The sequence below is a fragment of the Trachinotus anak genome, unplaced genomic scaffold, assembly GCF_046630095.1.
Source record: "Trachinotus anak isolate AG129_WGS33_773 ecotype Australia unplaced genomic scaffold, CSIRO_AGI_Tana_v1 ptg000031l, whole genome shotgun sequence".
Taxonomy (NCBI): Eukaryota; Metazoa; Chordata; class Actinopteri; order Carangiformes; family Carangidae; genus Trachinotus; species Trachinotus anak.
The window spans coordinates 5,805,401-5,822,597 of NW_027273882.1; the positions used below are offsets into that span (position 1 = coordinate 5,805,401).

Genomic DNA, 17,197 nt, shown 5'->3' on the forward strand with positions numbered 1-17,197 from the left:
CTTACTTGGTCTATGCAATAATGGCAAAGATCATTTCCCCCTACAAATATTGTCACAAGTTTCCAGTCCTTTTCAAAATTCACCTCCTGTGTAACATTTATACAGAACATCAGCATTAAGATAAAAACACTTTTTGACTCTGATATGGAGAGAATTACATAAGTCATAGATTTGGGGAAGTCTCACCTTATTTTCTCTCGTGGCCTTGATGAGAGCTTGCACCTGTCCTGGGATTTCTCTGTAACAGAACAAATCCAGGCAGGAGGTATTTGAGAAATAACAACGGGAGGTTCAAAAGTTTTACTCAGTGGAAAAACTAAAAGAAATGTGCGCTCACGAGGTCTTAGCTCCAGGTACAGCCATGTTGAAGCCCTTGTTTCTTGACCCCTGACCTCTAGAGAAGCCCTTTAGAGAGGGGTTGAACTTCCTCAAGATGTCTGAGGAGATAGAAAGGGAAAAGAACCAACTTAGAAGAACTGCACTGTAGGTTTTTGTCACATTAGCAGTCCACTGGCTTCTAGTGGAACCCTGTGGTTCTAGTAGCTCTCAAATACGGATGTCAGATGTTGAAGAAACAGACACTGGGCCTCATGCAAGAACATTCTCATGTTCTTATCTTAAGTTCCTGCTCATGCACAGTCCAGGTCACCGAACCGCTCTTAACTGCACACACTTGTCAGAATGCTACTTGAACACGAGTAGGAGTGATTTCATTATGAGATCATTAGCAAAATGCATTGCCCTACAAGGCTACCTGTTGCTATTTGTGGTCAAGGCTCTCTCACAAAAATGTAATTTAAGAGTGAAAACTGGAATTTCACACCTTCAGCTGAAACAATAACACAATATTGTTACAACTGCCAATAATGTGGTTAAAAAAAGAACATTTTGAAAGCAAAGCACATACAGCAGGTCTGGACACTGGTGAATTTGCTTCGTGAAAGAATAGTAGTGACTGTGACAATTATTCTTAAATCACGTCTGGATTATTCTGTTCTTATGAGTGGTTCTTGCATGAGGCTTAGTGTTTAGAAAATGTATGTCCACATTAAGGTTGAAACTATCAAACAGATTCCCAGCCTCAAATACTAATACTAAAATGAATGCTCTTCTGCAATTCTACAATTCCAAGCATTGGGTTGGAGAAATTGTCATTTCTGTCAGATATAATGACTCAGACAAATCTGTTTTTGGCAAACAAGCTGCATAAACTCACTTGGTAGTGTTGTGACAGTCTCAAGAGCATTATCCCCTCCGATGCTGCAAGAAAAACCCAGCAAACATTGGTGTGGTTTGTAAAATCTAACAGTTAATGTAACCCTTATTTACTCTACAGGTGTGTTTTACCTCCACGATACTCCTTTATATTCTTTACTGAGGTCAAACAAATTCTTTGCTTTAGCGCCAGTGCCTGCCTGCAAGCAGAGAACAAACACACCACAGTGCAGTATGAGGACACAGAAAAAATACGTAGTGCAGACAGTGAGACACAGACAAAGATAACTTTCACATCAAAGACCAAACACCAGAACATAAAAGACATCTCGATCACTGGTGCGACCTATCTGCCTGATAACAAATTGATTAGAGAGTTCATAGTTCAATGACATCGTATAACTGATATCAACAGGTTCACAGTTGGGGCTAAAGGAAACAAATAAACCATATAGAGTATTTTTTCATTTAGGTATTTAAAGATGTGTGATTTTCTAGTTTGACCCTTACCGTTGAAGAGTCTCCCAGAGCTGCTACAACCATGATGTCTGCTGGTCGCAGCTTGTGAGCTACAGATAAAAGAGATTCAACTTATTGACACCAGGGTCAACCACAAACATTATTCCCACACTAGTTTAAAGGAACCATGTGTGTGATAAAAGCATCTTTTAAATGATCTCGATGGCATACGTTTTTGTTTGTATGAAATTGAGACAATGCAGGTAACAATTAGTGCAGTTAATTTCAGCGCTTCCATTCACAGTGTCACTGGAATATTTTGGTGCATAGTTGTGTACCGCAGTGTCTTCATTTCAGCTTGTTGTCTAAAACAGGATGTAAAATCACATATCAACTGTCTGCTGATAATGAAGTGATGACCGTAATCTCACCTGAGGTTGGCACATTGTCAGATGGAACAAGGTCCACACAGGAGAAGTCACTTCCCCAGTTCTGGAGAAAAAGGAAATAAAGACAGAAATTTGCGATTACCAATCTTATTCTTTCTAATATTGCTTAATTATTTCTCTGTCAGTCTCCCATTACTCCTTCATTAATAATAAAGGGGTTAATTTATTAATAATTCTTAATAATCTTTAAGTAAGTATAAATATTACAAAGTTTCAATTTAAGTAATAAAAAAGATATTGCAAAGTTGCACTTTTTTCCTTGATAAATGACTTTAATTTATTAGTTGGTGATTTATTTTCAGTCGATAAACTTAGAAATTAATCAACTAATCCTTGCTATTTGAGTTTCTGTGAAATTTTAGCTTCATTCAGATCTTTAGTTGTTAAACAATATCGTCTTTATTTTTACTAGATGACTTCTCAGGTGCACAGACGGAGACTACATGCTTACTGTAATAGGTCCAGGTGGTGGGGAGGGATCAGTGTATATGTAGTTGCTGTTGTTATAGGTGCGAATATATGGTGAAGTCTGTGGGAAAAGAGAACAACCTACATTATCTTACAGCGGTCTGCAACTATACAGCTTCAAAATATAGAAAGACAAATACATTCAAGTAAGATAAGCATTTACAGTCCATTTTAAGTATTTTGTTTCTTCACAGTCAGGGAAACTAAGAGACATAATGCCTTTTAATACCACATTTTCCACTATCCACAGTAGTGATTATCTGTATAATTACCTTAGTAGGACATTTCAGGTCAACGTCTGCAGTAAAATTCTGTTTGTAAGTCTTATTGCCCAGAGGTTCCAGCTGGGAAAACAAGAGTCAGAGCGACAGCCGAGTTTCATTCAGCACTTTTAATAATAATACACTGGACATGATGAAGCATGCCAAGCCAAGCCAAGCCAAGCCTCTTGGATGAGAGGTGAAACGTCTTCCTAGACAAATAACCAAGTCCAGTTGCTTTCGATTTAAAACTCCTTTGAGATACTGAGCTAGCTGTTTTTTTAGTTTACTCTTTATTTTAATCTTGTGGACTTTTTTCCTGATCCAGAACAATATCCTCGAGGGGATAGTGATTTACTGACAAAACATTAAGTTAAGTGGGTCCACAAAAAGCAACAGATGCACCAAATACTGTGTGTCAGATGCTCACCATGTTGTTCCACAGGGAGCGAGCCATCATTGTCTGGGCCTTCTGGCTGAGATGGAAACAGTCGGCACTGAAGAAGGAGCGATCTGGACGGCCATCCTGTGCAAAAGGTACAATAAATCTATAGACCTTAAGGACCATGTTGACTATTTTTTCAATCAGAGCAGTAAAATATACCATGTACTATTAAATACTCTTTTGGCCATTGTATTATGTTGCAGGCTGCAGTAACTACCACAGCGTTATAATTAAAAAGAGAAAAGGAAAAAATGTCTTTTGCCTGCAATGTTGAGAGAATCGCTAGAACAGCTGACACAATGTAACCTCATTGTTTAAAGATGCATTGGCCCAACACCGAAGTACTGCTAATCCAGTGACTTTAAATTAACAACAAAATCATAATACTATTAAATGCCTACACTTGTTTTACATGCTGTATGCCAACACACTCAACAATAGCATACACGGTAGCAAAGACCCTGTGATGATTCTGGTGATAATCCTTAGGTTAGACTGATGGCACACGTTGTCATAGACTCAGCACAGTCCGCAAGTAAAGACTTTGTGTAGAGTTCTCATTGTTACTGACCGGCAGTCTGGGTACAACAATTTCTCTGAAGAAAGGCTGGATGACCACGGTGAAGTCTGAGCGAGTGTCATACCTGCCTGACTCCACAAGCTCATGCAACAAACGCTTAAAGAAAAAAACAGAGTGTCAGTGTCTGAGGGAAAATTGGACTGTTACTTTACCAATCACAGTTGCAGTTCTTCTGTCTTTCCTACCTGATAGCCTCTGTTGATGTCCTCCACCATTTGAAGAGCTTTGGAGTTGGGCTTTGGCAGGATGACACAAGGACACAGAATACTAACAAAGGAGAGATAAGATGGTATTAAATCAGTGTTAATGATTATTTATCAGATGGTAACTGGGGGAACAGGGAATCATGATGGGGGCACATGAGCTGGATTCAAACCCAAAATCAAATTTTTCTAAATTTTCAAAATCTCCGAGAGCATTTTTTTAAAGGCAGAGAGAAAAAGTGTTACTCACTTTACCAGCCAAGTTGGACATTTCAGTGAAGCATCCATGTGCATTTGTCTCAGCGGGGTAATATGAAGAGGCTCTATTAAGTTTACCAGAGCTCGAGGCACCTGACAGGGACAAGCTCAGTTAACGCCAGCTCACAATCAACCAGACCAACATATATCTGATGTAACAGTATGTCCACAGCATGAAGTCTGTTTTATTCATTTTACCTCTTTGTGTAGATAATCCAGGCTTTCACGAACATTATGAACATAATTCTCCACAGAATAGAGGAGCTGTAAAGAAAATGAAATGTTTTCACGTCATGTCTTTGAAAGTGTTTTTGACTGTTCTAAAAGTAGCTTAAGAGTTATTACTCAATATTAATAGGCTACTCACAGAGTTGTAGCAGTAGTCACAGACGTCATTTCCACCGATGAAAACGGTGATCACCTTCCAGTCTGTTTCAAAATTGATTCTCTGCACATGAAAGAAGAATGTCAGGGAGTGTGAGTGGTGTGTAGTTGCTTTACAAGTCTTAGTCTGTGTAATATGTGACGAAACATGGTTCTGTGATGTATTTATACTTCATGTTTTTTCTTCCTGCCAGCACTATGCATAAGTAGATTGTCATTGTTTGAAGTATAATTCAAATAGACATATAGTATATGTGTGTCTCTTAAATTTTCCAAATTTTGAAAAAGGAGAAATTTTACTGCCATTTTGTACCATCAAAATCAGATGTAACATATGCAAGTACAGGAGGGTTTTACAGTGGAGTAGACAATTTAAAAAAATAAGTAAAGAATAAATGTCTTTAAACTTACAGGGTCGCTCTTCATCCTCGCCACCAGGGCTCGCACCTGTGATGGTAAGTCCCTCAAAACATAAACAAAATATCACGATGAAATGTTAAAAGCACATTTATTTTAAGATGCACCATAAATCCAAATTCTGCTTTTAGCTTTTATAGTAACTGATTCACAAAGAGCACTAACATATTTTAGCCCTGACTACTTGATTTTAAAACAACTTTATATTGATAACATCATTTTTAATCAAGGTCTAGAAAAAGCTAATAAGTAGACCTTAATGCAAAATGTATATAGACAAACAACAATTTCCAAGTTGAAGAATTAACTTTCATTTTTCTATCATCGAGACATCCATCCCCCTTTTAGATATTAGGTATGTATATATTCATATGACAGGTTTATTTATATCTAAAATCATTGAATAATTTCACTAAGCTGTATTTAATAGTACAAGGAAGATGTGTGTTTAGGTGACATCATGCAACTTAAGAATATATATATATTCTCTTGATAGTAACATGTATGAAATTGATTTGTGTAAGATTCTCAACTTAAATGCATGTATCTAAGTTGTGAGGTTAAATCTGCTTAACTCTTAAAACATAAAGCAGGTATTTTTTGATTAAAAACTAGTAAGAAGCTACTGAAACTCACTTGCTTTTGGCTCCTGCCACAGCCTGGTTGAGAAAAGCCTCAGGAGTGTGTTCTTTGCCCACACCAACAGAGTAGCCCGTCAGGTTGTGATTGAAATGCTTTAAGATGTCTGTTAAAAACAAAAACAGGTACAGTTAGACAATAATGCAAAAAAAAAAAAATGACTCTAACAAACTTACTTTTTTTGATTATATGTAGTAAGTTATTAAGAATGAGACTCACTGGGCAGAGTAGTGACAGTGGTGAGGTTTTCATCTCCACCAATACTGGGGGAAAATAACATCTTTCAATTACTTCCTAACTAAATTTGATGGCTGTAGTGCCAGATTAATACCAACACTGCAAAAGGTTAAATATAAGCATTTTCCAGCAATGTTGTGTGATGGTTGTGAAAAAAAAAAAAAATTGTATTTTTTAAAAAGTGTTGAACTCACCTCCAGGATAAACCTCTGTACTGACGCAGGACGTCCAGGATATTGGTTGGGCTGGATGCAATCCCATTCCCTGCCTGACAGATAGAAAAGGACAGTTTTGTAGCAACATGATGATACAGTACTGTAGCTCTCAATCTTTTACAGTGTATAACAGTCCCCAAATATATAACTGCATACAGTATCAGACTCTATAGATATTAAAAATGTGATTCAATCCATCACAAAACTCAATCACATAATGTTCTGTCCTAAAGAAACTACAGTAGCTATTAAATTAAATTTCATCTAGTAGGATGTGGTTGGGTTCAGAAACTGTCTGGTCAATCAGGTATCAATCACTATTTATATACAATTATTATATTAAATGTCCAAGGACAATCCTTCACCACACTGTACAAAACATTATCCACTAATTTGAGCCACTAAAGTATTTTACTGGACCACTATTTGTTCAATTCACTCATTATAGATCATATAGCATGTATTTTGTTCTAACCTTTTATTTCTATTTATCTAAAAAAAAAAAAAAAAAAGACTAAAGGACTCACTGTCAGAGAATCTCCCACAGCAGCCACGACTTTAATATCTCCAGGCCTGAGTTCATGGACTGAGAAAATACAGAGGACATCTCAGACCCAGCAGAATAATATGACTTCATTAATTTGACAACACATCACAATCAGAGCAACTATACAACAATATTACACTTATCATACATGTAAATTGCTTATAATGATATACCAATAGTGTGTTAGAAATACTTTATAATAAATGTAAAGTATGGTAAGGTAGTATCTGAAATATCAGAAAATGTGACAGTAAACATAACTTTTAAACAGAGGGAGGCACAAGAGATTGGGCAGATCAATACCAATACCAATAGTGGCACTGATTATGAGTTGGTGCAGTACTGGATTTTGGATGTTCTGAGACATTAGTATTGTATTTTCGTGTGTGAAGATGTGTCTTGTATACTGATATTTGAAGTAAATTAGAAAGACAGTATCTCATCAATCATCTTCACCGCGCTGGTGTTGCAACATAAAAAGAGAATTCATGAAAAATGACACATGAATAAAGCATTATTTTACTTTTTTTTGGCCAGTGTAAAGTCATCCGGGAACCTGATGAATGCCTGAGAAGTAAGCGTAAACCATCATACCTGAGGTGGGTGTGGAGTCTGATGGGCTGAAGTCCTCGCAGGGCATCTCTGTTCCTGTAAACTGAGCGGACACACAGAGCACATCCACAGTCAGGACTAAACAGGTGGTAAACAGAGCTGCCACAGCCTCCATTTGGCAGGACACCAGACAATACTCACTGGATGAAGGAGAGGAGAAACACTGCTGTGGTGATATGATGGAGAGTTTCCCTCCGTCCTCAGGAAGGGTCGGTCCTTAGGGAGGGACACAGATAAGCGGGGAGAGGAGGAGGAGAATCAAGAAGTGGTGTGGCACAGAATTATTATTTTCAACTAGTATGTTTAATAGCACACTGATAAGCTGACTCGTCTACACGTGTGTGGGGGTTTTAACGGTTTCTCACCTCCGTTGGACACGGCAATGCGATGATCTTTCCATTGTCCTCTGTGTTTTCTTGGCCAACTGTGGGCTGCAGCTGAAAGACAGGAAACTCTTTGTGTTCATGTTTGCCACGGAGAGAACAATGACTCTGTAGGTATGTGTGTGTTTTTATATACAGTATGTCTGTATTAGAAAGATAGTTAGAGCAGGAGAGTGCTTTGGGCCTCACCAGGTTTGTCCACATCTGCACCATTAGTGTATCAGTTTGTTGCGAAGCTTCTGACTCAGAGAGAGGCTTCCCACTCTGTTAAGAAAAAGAACAGTAACAGCATTGTACAGTATGTTAGAGACAAGAAAGTCTATCTTCATTTCCTGCAGAGACATAACCACGATTGTGTCACAAGAAGTCTTGGAATAGCATAATCTCAGCAGAAAACATAGATCAAATAGACACTCATTCAGCAACTCTGTGTCTGTGCAGTGTCCATAGATTATTTCCTTTTACACACATAGTGAACACCATTACATGCATTTAGGACATGGCCCAAATGCGTGTAATTGCCTAACAGCACAGAGGTGTTTGCCTCTTTTGTTTTTTGTTTGAACAGGTAAGGTTAGTGCACAGGCTCTGTTTTCATTTTCATTTTAATTAGCCAGCAAGGTAACTGCTGTGACCCTGAGGTAACGAGGTGTTAAGTTTACAAACATTTTTAAATCCAGTCATCTTCCTCCAAATAAATGGCATTAACTGCCTGATTACAATGGTGTTATGTTGCTTCCCTTCCCCCTGTTTGTTCTGGTTTGTAGTATAAATGGAAAAATAAAAGTGGGAAACCTAGTCATCATTAGAATTGAATGAAAAAAAAACAACTTCTTCCGGTCACAGGAGGTTCTTATTATGAGTTAATTTTTAGTCCAGAGAGGTGGTTCCATCTTCCAAACTACCCTTTAATGTACAAAGCATAGACTCCTAAAGTGCTGTTAGTTATTGTTACGTGCCACGCAGGGGCATAGTGTTTTTTCTTTGTTGTTGTTTTCCTCCTCCCTCTGTTTCCTGTTTTTCTCCCTCACCTAGTTTCCCTCTAGGTGCTGATGAGATGATTGGATTGCACCTGAGCAGACTGAAGGACAGTTTATTGGTCCCCAGGCGGTCTGAGTGGCCAATCATCTGCCAGGGAGTTGACATAAAGGGGAGCCTGGATGAGGAGATCTCTCTCGCATTTTCCCTTGATTGCCCTACCAGACTGCCTGTGTTGTGTCGTGTTGACTACGATTGTTATTTGAAGGTTTGTGTGGGGGAGAAAGGATAGGTAAGTTGGGGGTACCCTTTACATTTCCACCACGTAGTTTTGTGTTGTCTAAAAACACTAGGTTAGTGGTGGGTGCCACCCCGTGTTTTTGGTTTAGATTAGATTTGACAGGTTTTCTTTTGTGTATTTTGTTTCAGTCAGCAGTTAGGGGTAGGCCTCATTCTGTTTTATTGGTTTTCATTCCTTTGGCACACCACCTTCACCTCTCTCCCCCCACATTTGTTAACCCCGCTTGGCGTTTTGTGTTAAAGTTTTACGTTTGTACAATAAATCATCAAACTACCCTCTGGCTCATTACAAATCCTTGATTGTCCTGTTTACTGTCCCTGTTCACCCCTAGACTCCACCAAAGGGACGTAACATTATAATTGAGCCAGTCTTTTAAATATGGACCCTCAGCTTTCCTATAGGCCTTTTTCACAACAGACATTTTGACATGTCACAGTAGGAAAAGCTCAGGTGTAAATAATGTGCTGCTTCATTTACAGTGTCCTGGTGTTGTTCATGCTGGTTCACGGTCACACTGTCGTGACTTCAATGGGAACATTGTTAATTTTATCAGTAACACCTGTGCACAGCAGCATCTTTTCTTACTATTCCTTCAAATTACATTTCTATAACTACACTGCAGCAGTAAGTACACTTTGTAGGAAACATAATTGTGGACAGATTACCATGACAACTCAATCTGGAAGCTCTAATCACGCTCACCATGGTGATCTTTCTCTTAATGGACATATATCAGGAGTCAAAGGTATTACAGAAAAAAAAACATCTACCCTTCAAAACCTTGACTCACAATAGTCTGACTGAGGCATATTCACATTTACAGTGCAGGAAAGCTTATTTTCTATACGTTTCCACTGATGGAAAATCACTGACTTCTGAGTCCATTGTGAAAATGACCCAGATCTCTCCTTGCTTCAGTACCAGTAAGGATTTAGGGAGGCAAAATGGTGCAGATGAGCATAACTGACTGAGGGTGAAGCGAGAGTATCAGCTGAATGTAACTCACAGCAACAGATGAGAGGTCTGTGATGAAGGGTTTGTCCTGCAGAGTGACAGCGAAGTCGTCTCTGTCACCGTACCAGTGTTTCTTTACCATAAGCTCATCCAGGGACTCCTGGTCAGGGAAGAGGAGTTTGAGAGGAATAAGGAAGTCAGGGATTCATTAGTTTGTACTCCACCTCCACAGGTCAAAATTTCACAGCAGCTAAAGTGACCAAAGGACTGAATGTCCCCAACTACATACTGTACATGTATTTGAAGATGTATAATGGACAAACCTGCAGAGACTGAGTCAGCGTGGCCCTCAGAAGTCTGGCTTCTCCTTCACTGTTTGTTGCCATGCATGGGCACATCCTGTCAGTAAGACACTCTCTTTACTTTTACAGTTAAAAATTTGAATTGAAAAGTACGTGAAAGAAGGCAACAACAAAGCACTACAACCATTATACAGCATCATAATACATGTCAAACCTCTGTTTGTGTATGTATATATATATATATATATAATATATAAAATTTTCCATAAAAGGTTGGTACGGAATCAGGTGAATTATTGTGTTGAAAGGAGAACTGAAAGTCACATTAGCATATGTCTATATGTAAACATTAATAATGTACATTCATACATTATATAAGTTAGATCTCATTTTAGTTAAATGTTAGGCTACTTTTACACAACTAAATCTAAATAGATGTTTTACATGTGATGAGGCTGTAAAATGGCTGTAATGTCTTTTTTTTTCACATCTTATTTTAGGTTTAATCTCCCTTCCCTCTTCTTATTATTTACTGTTAAAGGACAAATATAGTGGGTGGGCCAGTCTGTCTTTGTGTAGAACAGTCATTATTTTACTAAGGTATGAAGAAACATTTGGGAATATGAACTCACTTGTGCTGGAAAATGTTGTGCTCTCCATCCCACAAAGCAACACTGACAATGGTTCGCTTTAGCTGCAGCACAGTGATGTGAAACAAAATGTAAAATGTGTCGGTGCTGCAAAAACAGTGGTAGTGAGTGAATTAAAATATATTGTGTATAATGTGAAATGTACCTGAGAGTGCAGCAGCTGCAGAGCATCATCCACCTCTTTAACCACTGCCTGGATGACAGAATGAACCTGCACACAAAGGCAGTGTTTCAGGACTTCTCCACACGCAGCCACTAAAATCTATATCTATATCTATTGACAATAATTTTGTAGCATCATAATAACATTTAACTATTTACCTGCTGCTGCTTGCAGGCACAGAGCTGATCCACCTGAACAAAGAGAAGCATCAGTTTCCAGTCTCTCTCCACATCAGTGACCTGGAGGGAGAAAAAAAAACATCAACCACTTCAGTGCTGTTTATTTTACAGGTCTGTAATATCAGAATTATTTTCTGTTCATTTTCAATTTGTTTCCCTGGAACACTTCTGTAATTTGGTACTAATTATTAGGAAGTTAGAGAGTGTACATTAGTACAATTGTAGTTGATTAATTCCTAGAGAGTCTTTTAGTCAGTGCACAACAGGAAGGCTGAACGTGTAAGACTGTAATTTATTTACAGGTAAACATAATGTTAATCTCTCCAGCAATAAGATTAATGATGAGTGAATATGTCCTTGGGTTTAAAAAGAGCAGTTTACTGGGAATGTATTCAGTTGTAAATCTGTAAAATAATGTGATACCAAGCTGTTTGAAACAAAAAAGAAGATCCAGAGAATATTTGGTGGTCGTTTTCCCTCACCCCCAAACATGATACTGTATATGCCCTGGTCTTCCTGTGCTAGTAATGCTTGCCATTAACAAGCCAAAAAAGGCTGACCTAAAATTATAAATCACTTTAGTGTCACTTGAGGATGTGACACTAAAGTGCCTACCTGGTTGCTCAGGAGAGAGAGGGATATCTCTTTTGCCTGCTCCACCAGTGTGCTAAGAACAGGAAGTATAGGGGAAAAAAATCAAATCACTGGAAGCAGCCAGTGTATTTTGGTAGCAGAGTGTATCAGAAAGTTCTGTCTGTACCTTTGTTGAACAAAGTGAGGGGCGTACAAGTTCGACTCATCTGACTGAGGACTGATCAGTGCAGGATTGAACAGGGTCATCAGCTCTGACAGACAGAAATAAACACAAGTTTAACTCTTATTATCTCTTGTATGTGTAAACTCCTTTGGTTTTGTTGATTCAACAAGGTTAAGTATTTTTCACAATTTCATCACATTTTATGGACATAACAATCAATTAGATAATCCTGAAAATAATCAGAAGATTCATCAACAATGTGAATCATTGTTAGTCACAGCCCTAAAAAGTGGGTGTTTCAAGAAGACTGGAAATTCTGGATTAACATTTTAATAAAAAGAAATTAAAAGGTAAAGCACACCCTGATGACAACCATGACCTTCCTGCTTTTTGTCAGTCTGTATGACGCACACAGTACTTTTTATTTCATGAATTCCCTTTAAAAAGACAGCGGGCCGCAGGTCTGGTGTGTGAGGCAAGTTTATTGGGGTTCATTGTTTCAAATTATCACAGACGGTTGAGATATCATTGTAGTAAAGATAGCGCACAGTAGTGTAATAGAAGCTTATATCAGCCTCTTTGGATGAGTTACTCTGTTTATTTAGACTTGAGGCCTAGTCAAAGTTAATTTTTTATGTAGCACCAGCAAAGACACTGGAGTTTTTCCTTTAAGTCTGTTGGAAGGCAGCGGGAAAAAAAATAAGAGGAAGCGCAAGGAATAAGTGGACTTCTCTAGAGTGCAGTAACTTTTAAAAAGAATTAAAAAGTAAAATTACTTAAGGCTTTCGGCCCTGTGTCATCTGAACAAAGAATAAAATAAAAGTTTGAAAATGTACCTCTGAGTCTTGATACCACTGTGGACAGCTCAGTGCTGCAGGAAAAAGATAAAAACACAGTAGTAGTATAATTGTGTATCTGCACTGTGAAGCAACATGGTTGAAGCTGACTGGCGACCTGTGCTCACCTGTGCATGTGAAGTCCAATTGATGAAAACACAGCCACATCTGAGGGCCTAACACTGTTAACTTGAGAGAGAGAGAGAGAGAGAGAGAGAGAAAAAAAGCTTTTGTCAAAAACTTGGTCATTTATTATATGGTCTTGTTCTCTTACTGTATTTGTGAGTCATTTGTTGGGTTTGTTGCAATCCTGAAGCTTGTCTTCTACAGAATTGGGTTTAATCAGCTCAATGGATTTCCATTGTATTTGGTGTCATAAATCTGGACTCTATTGGACTCACCAGTTGAAGGAGGTGGCTCAGAAGGAAACGTCTGAGTGCAGGGCAGCCCAGTTACTGAAATCAAGAGGAGATAACAAACTGTAAACTAATGAATTAGTGTGAGCGGATCACATCTTAAGCTCAATGCAGACGACCAACCATCCAAAAACATCATATGCCAAATCAAAAATGGATTAAAAAAATGATGAAGGCCGTCAGTTGCAAAGCTCAAATTTTCTTCATGTGTTTTAGTATATTGTGTTTCTTCCACTGATGATTGTAAGTTTGTACTCATCCAGCTTCATCTTCAAAAACCAGTTACAAGTTCACAGCACGGTTTTTGATCCTTTGAACGGTTCAGAAAGGTAATTCAATACAAATTCCAAAAAACTGCAGCACTGACAAATGAGCATTAAATTAAAGAGACCTGTTGTCCACGTGAGCCCCAGCAGTGTGACGAGAAGCAGCTGTCGCACCATCTTTTCTCTGACTTTGTCCAATTTTGTTGTCATGGATCTTTTTTGCTGCTGCTCCTTCCTTCCTCTCTGCTCTCTCTGTCTGGCGGTCAGCCGTCTATACTTGTCATTATCAGCTACACCAGTAAACTATACACATCATAAATCTGCGCAGAGGGAAGGGACTGGCGTATTTGTCCAAAGGACACAAGCACAAGGTTTTATTATGAAGCAATGATACTGATAAAATCATAATGAAATGTTACGGTAATAATAAGTGAGAGTGAACTCCAGGGGTTAATGTGGTCCTATTTATAGACTGTCAAAGAGGCTGCTTCTGGTTTAACTCCATGGAAAACTTTAAAACTCATTACCTCAGAACCATCCAGAAGTTGGATAAATCAACTGCACATAAACAAGTGACTTACTTAAGGGATTTACTGCTGATTGTAAATTTCAGATTATTCATATTCAGACATAATTCATTGATAAACCAAAAGGCCTCAATTACAAGTTTGCTTTCATCTGTAACTTTGAAATGTTACCAGCTTTAAGAAAACTATCACTGTTGGATGAATGAATAGTTGATAGACAATTTCTAAAAGAATATTAGCTATATTAGCTTCTTATATTCTGATTCTCTTTTCTGAGGTAACATTACTCCCTGTTTTACAATCAGTTACTCGGTGTGAGAGTCATAGCAGGGCCGAATCCTTTCTGGTATATGTTTGGATTGTGCCTTAAAGTTGATTAAAGTTATATTATGCAACACACAGGGGTAACACTAGTTGTAAACCAATTCATCTTAATTCTTCAAGAAAGGCATAATTCATAAGTGATGTTTCATTCAGGAGTCCTTTATTATGAAATACAGTACTCTTACACAGTGTAGGGACAAGAGTGGGGTGGTTAGCTTAGCTTAGCACAAACACTGGAAACGGGGAAACAGTTAGCCTGGTTCTGTCCACGTGTAACAAAATCTGTCTACAGCACCTCTGAAATTCAGTCCAACACGTTATACCTACGCTGCTCAATCTGATCAGAAACAAAAGTGTGAAAACAACACGTTGTGGTTTTATGTGAGCTTATGTGATGTAGCCTGTCAACCTCTCATGACAGGAAGACTCCAGGAAGTCACTTTAGAGGTGCTGCTGTCTCACAGGTTGATTTCTTTAGTTTTGGACAGAACCAGAATATGTTTCCCCTGTTTCCAGTCATTATGTTAATCACATGTCTCAAAATTGGCAAGCTGTTCCTCTAACACCTTATATATGACACCTTGACATGTTGATTTGACCTCTCACAATATAAGGTAAGGAATCACGCCGCTTTGGTTATCAGTGTGAAAGGTCAAGGCACCACAGCTGCAAGGGAGAAACAATTATCTTGGTTATTAGCACAGTAAGTTAACGATATCTTTATCTTTACAATTTATGGGCAAGGTGAAGAAAAATATCAGTTTTCCCTCCAATCGTGCTCCCTTGTTGGCTTCACATCAAATGAATTGATCAGTCTGTGTAGCACAAATATCGATTAATTAAATGGACTAAAGTTTGTTTACTCACTTAACACTATTCTTAACAAGAGCAGTGACAAGATTAAGAAGTTTTAGGTGTGATGTTGACAACATTGTAGAGTCTGTGATATGTGTATTACTGTCCGTTTGATATATTAGAAAAAGTGGAAACTTGTATATACTTTTTTGTCTTGTCTATCTTGAAGAATTATTTAAAATCCATATTATGTCACAGTTAAAGAAATGAGATGCTTCAGTGTTATAAACCTCACCATCAACCATCGCTTATCTATCCCCTGATAGCAGAGGTGAGGGTCCCTCTTTACAAAGTTAAGAAAACAACTAACCAGATGTTTTCCACTGTCCTTATTCTCCTGAACATTAATCCGAGCTCTCATCCTGCCAGCAGTGCTGTGTTCAAACACTTGGACAGTGGCACAAACTGAAAAATCAAAACATTTAAAGGATTCATTCAGCTGACGTTTGGTCGGCACTGAAAAAAAAAAAATAAAGCCATGATCTCTCCATTGTCTCTCTCTCCTGAATACTGCAGAACTATGACCACTCTCACTAACCACACAGTCAACTCTAATCGAGATTACTGTAACCCTGATATGACATCCTGCTGCCTTTACAGTCTGTTATCTTCCCTCAAGGCCATAGACTCTGCATGAACTCCTGCTGAAGGATGGCTTTTATCGCCCTGATCTATGCTAATCTTTGAACAGGCTTAAATGGGCTGAACAGTTTGTCCTGTAGTTGCACTTCTGGGTATGTAACAGCGGCAGGACATTCATCTTACGATCTGTACAAATTCAAACTTGACTGACCTAGTTTGAATGAATCTCCTGTGGTTCAGAAAAATGATAAATGAAGTGAAAAGGTTAAACCTAAAAGTTTGCACTTAAGTGAAATATAAAAGTAAAAATCTCTCCTCTTTTATTTCTTCTCTAAAACTGAAGAGTCAGACTTAAAATGTTCTGGAGAGCTCCAGAGGTCTCTGAGGTTTATTAAGAGTAGACAGAGGTGAGTATAGCCATACTGTTTGTACAATACGTCACTGATTACAATGTATAATAATTTAATAGAGTTGTATGCTCTGCTACTTCATTTCTTTCTGTTAGTTTTCTTTTTGCTTTCAGTTCAGTGAATTTCAGTCAGCCCTATTTTCTGGATATATTAGAACATACTGTGTATATAATATAATATAGTACAATGAACAATATGGCAGATGCTTAGACTAAAGCTCATAAATGATAAATTTGTCTTATTTTCTCACTCAGTGAAAACTTTTTGACTGTTTCGTTGGTTCTTTTGAGCATTTTGAGCTTTCTTTTTGAGCATTAGAGGTTTAGTAAATCTGAGCTTTGCAATAAAACAGCTACAGGGAGGACTGAGTAAGATGCTTTAGAAATAAATACTACTGGGAAACTGCAGGGAAGAAAATAGTTAACATTTTGAAAGGGGCTTTAATAACATGTATGAAAATGCGAAGAATGAATCGGTATCTCTGAGAACAGCAGGAACTCCTCTGAAGAAAACGAGAATTCACTGAGGAGTTGGAGAGGTTTCTACAAAAAGCCAAGAAAAGTCCCTGTTTACTTTGGTAAAGAAACAAAGAGGAAGAGATAACAAGAAAAAGTGCCTCCACATAGCCCACCAACTGGAGCGACGGAGCACCAGATGGATGTTACTGATCGCTGCTTTTCTGGCTCCTCAGAGCACACAAACATGATTTGGCACCAGATGCAGTCAGTCATCCGGGAGGACAGAAATCTCTGTGTGGTATTTTAGGAAGCTGCTAACGCCCTTGGCCCACTGTCATATAACTTAAGGTGGGAAGCTTTGGGATTTTTGAAAAATCTGGTGAAGACGTATCAAATGTCATGGGAGGATTAAGTGCATGAGGCATATGAAATCAGTATCTTACTGAGCTGGTTTAAGCAGAGCGAGGC

General features: G+C 38.3%; 1 protein-coding gene and 1 long non-coding RNA gene across 2 annotated transcripts in view; one reads left to right on the forward strand and one right to left on the reverse strand.

The window, feature by feature from the left end:
* Window positions 1-5,883, forward strand: part of LOC139612090 (uncharacterized) — a 12,618-nt gene extending 6,735 nt beyond the window's left edge. Inside the window, exons 2-3 of the long non-coding RNA XR_011686437.1 lie at window positions 3,297-3,388; window positions 5,135-5,883. This is a non-coding gene — a long non-coding RNA (uncharacterized lncRNA). The remainder of the gene's footprint in view (window positions 1-3,296; window positions 3,389-5,134) is intronic.
* Window positions 1-14,070, reverse strand: part of LOC139612084 (phospholipase B1, membrane-associated-like) — a 17,533-nt gene extending 3,463 nt beyond the window's left edge. Inside the window, exons 1-35 of the mRNA XM_071467270.1 lie at window positions 13,699-14,070; window positions 13,293-13,346; window positions 13,020-13,080; window positions 12,892-12,926; window positions 12,059-12,143; window positions 11,914-11,965; window positions 11,278-11,358; window positions 11,102-11,167; window positions 10,939-11,000; window positions 10,328-10,403; window positions 10,057-10,164; window positions 7,961-8,035; window positions 7,754-7,825; window positions 7,530-7,604; window positions 7,371-7,431; window positions 6,757-6,815; window positions 6,209-6,282; window positions 5,997-6,040; window positions 5,775-5,883; window positions 5,133-5,184; window positions 4,705-4,785; window positions 4,536-4,601; window positions 4,330-4,430; window positions 4,062-4,143; window positions 3,868-3,972; window positions 3,282-3,377; window positions 2,864-2,935; window positions 2,575-2,652; window positions 2,106-2,166; window positions 1,726-1,784; window positions 1,348-1,415; window positions 1,217-1,260; window positions 338-437; window positions 187-238; window positions 6-86 (exon numbers count right to left, since the gene is read on the reverse strand). Coding sequence (XP_071323371.1) covers window positions 6-86; window positions 187-238; window positions 338-437; window positions 1,217-1,260; window positions 1,348-1,415; window positions 1,726-1,784; window positions 2,106-2,166; window positions 2,575-2,652; window positions 2,864-2,935; window positions 3,282-3,377; window positions 3,868-3,972; window positions 4,062-4,143; window positions 4,330-4,430; window positions 4,536-4,601; window positions 4,705-4,785; window positions 5,133-5,184; window positions 5,775-5,883; window positions 5,997-6,040; window positions 6,209-6,282; window positions 6,757-6,815; window positions 7,371-7,431; window positions 7,530-7,604; window positions 7,754-7,825; window positions 7,961-8,035; window positions 10,057-10,164; window positions 10,328-10,403; window positions 10,939-11,000; window positions 11,102-11,167; window positions 11,278-11,358; window positions 11,914-11,965; window positions 12,059-12,143; window positions 12,892-12,926; window positions 13,020-13,080; window positions 13,293-13,346; window positions 13,699-13,783 — 2,532 coding nt within the window. The 5' untranslated portion in view covers window positions 13,784-14,070. The remainder of the gene's footprint in view (window positions 1-5; window positions 87-186; window positions 239-337; window positions 438-1,216; window positions 1,261-1,347; window positions 1,416-1,725; window positions 1,785-2,105; window positions 2,167-2,574; window positions 2,653-2,863; window positions 2,936-3,281; window positions 3,378-3,867; window positions 3,973-4,061; window positions 4,144-4,329; window positions 4,431-4,535; window positions 4,602-4,704; window positions 4,786-5,132; window positions 5,185-5,774; window positions 5,884-5,996; window positions 6,041-6,208; window positions 6,283-6,756; window positions 6,816-7,370; window positions 7,432-7,529; window positions 7,605-7,753; window positions 7,826-7,960; window positions 8,036-10,056; window positions 10,165-10,327; window positions 10,404-10,938; window positions 11,001-11,101; window positions 11,168-11,277; window positions 11,359-11,913; window positions 11,966-12,058; window positions 12,144-12,891; window positions 12,927-13,019; window positions 13,081-13,292; window positions 13,347-13,698) is intronic.
* Between the last annotated feature and the right edge of the window lie 3,127 nt (window positions 14,071-17,197).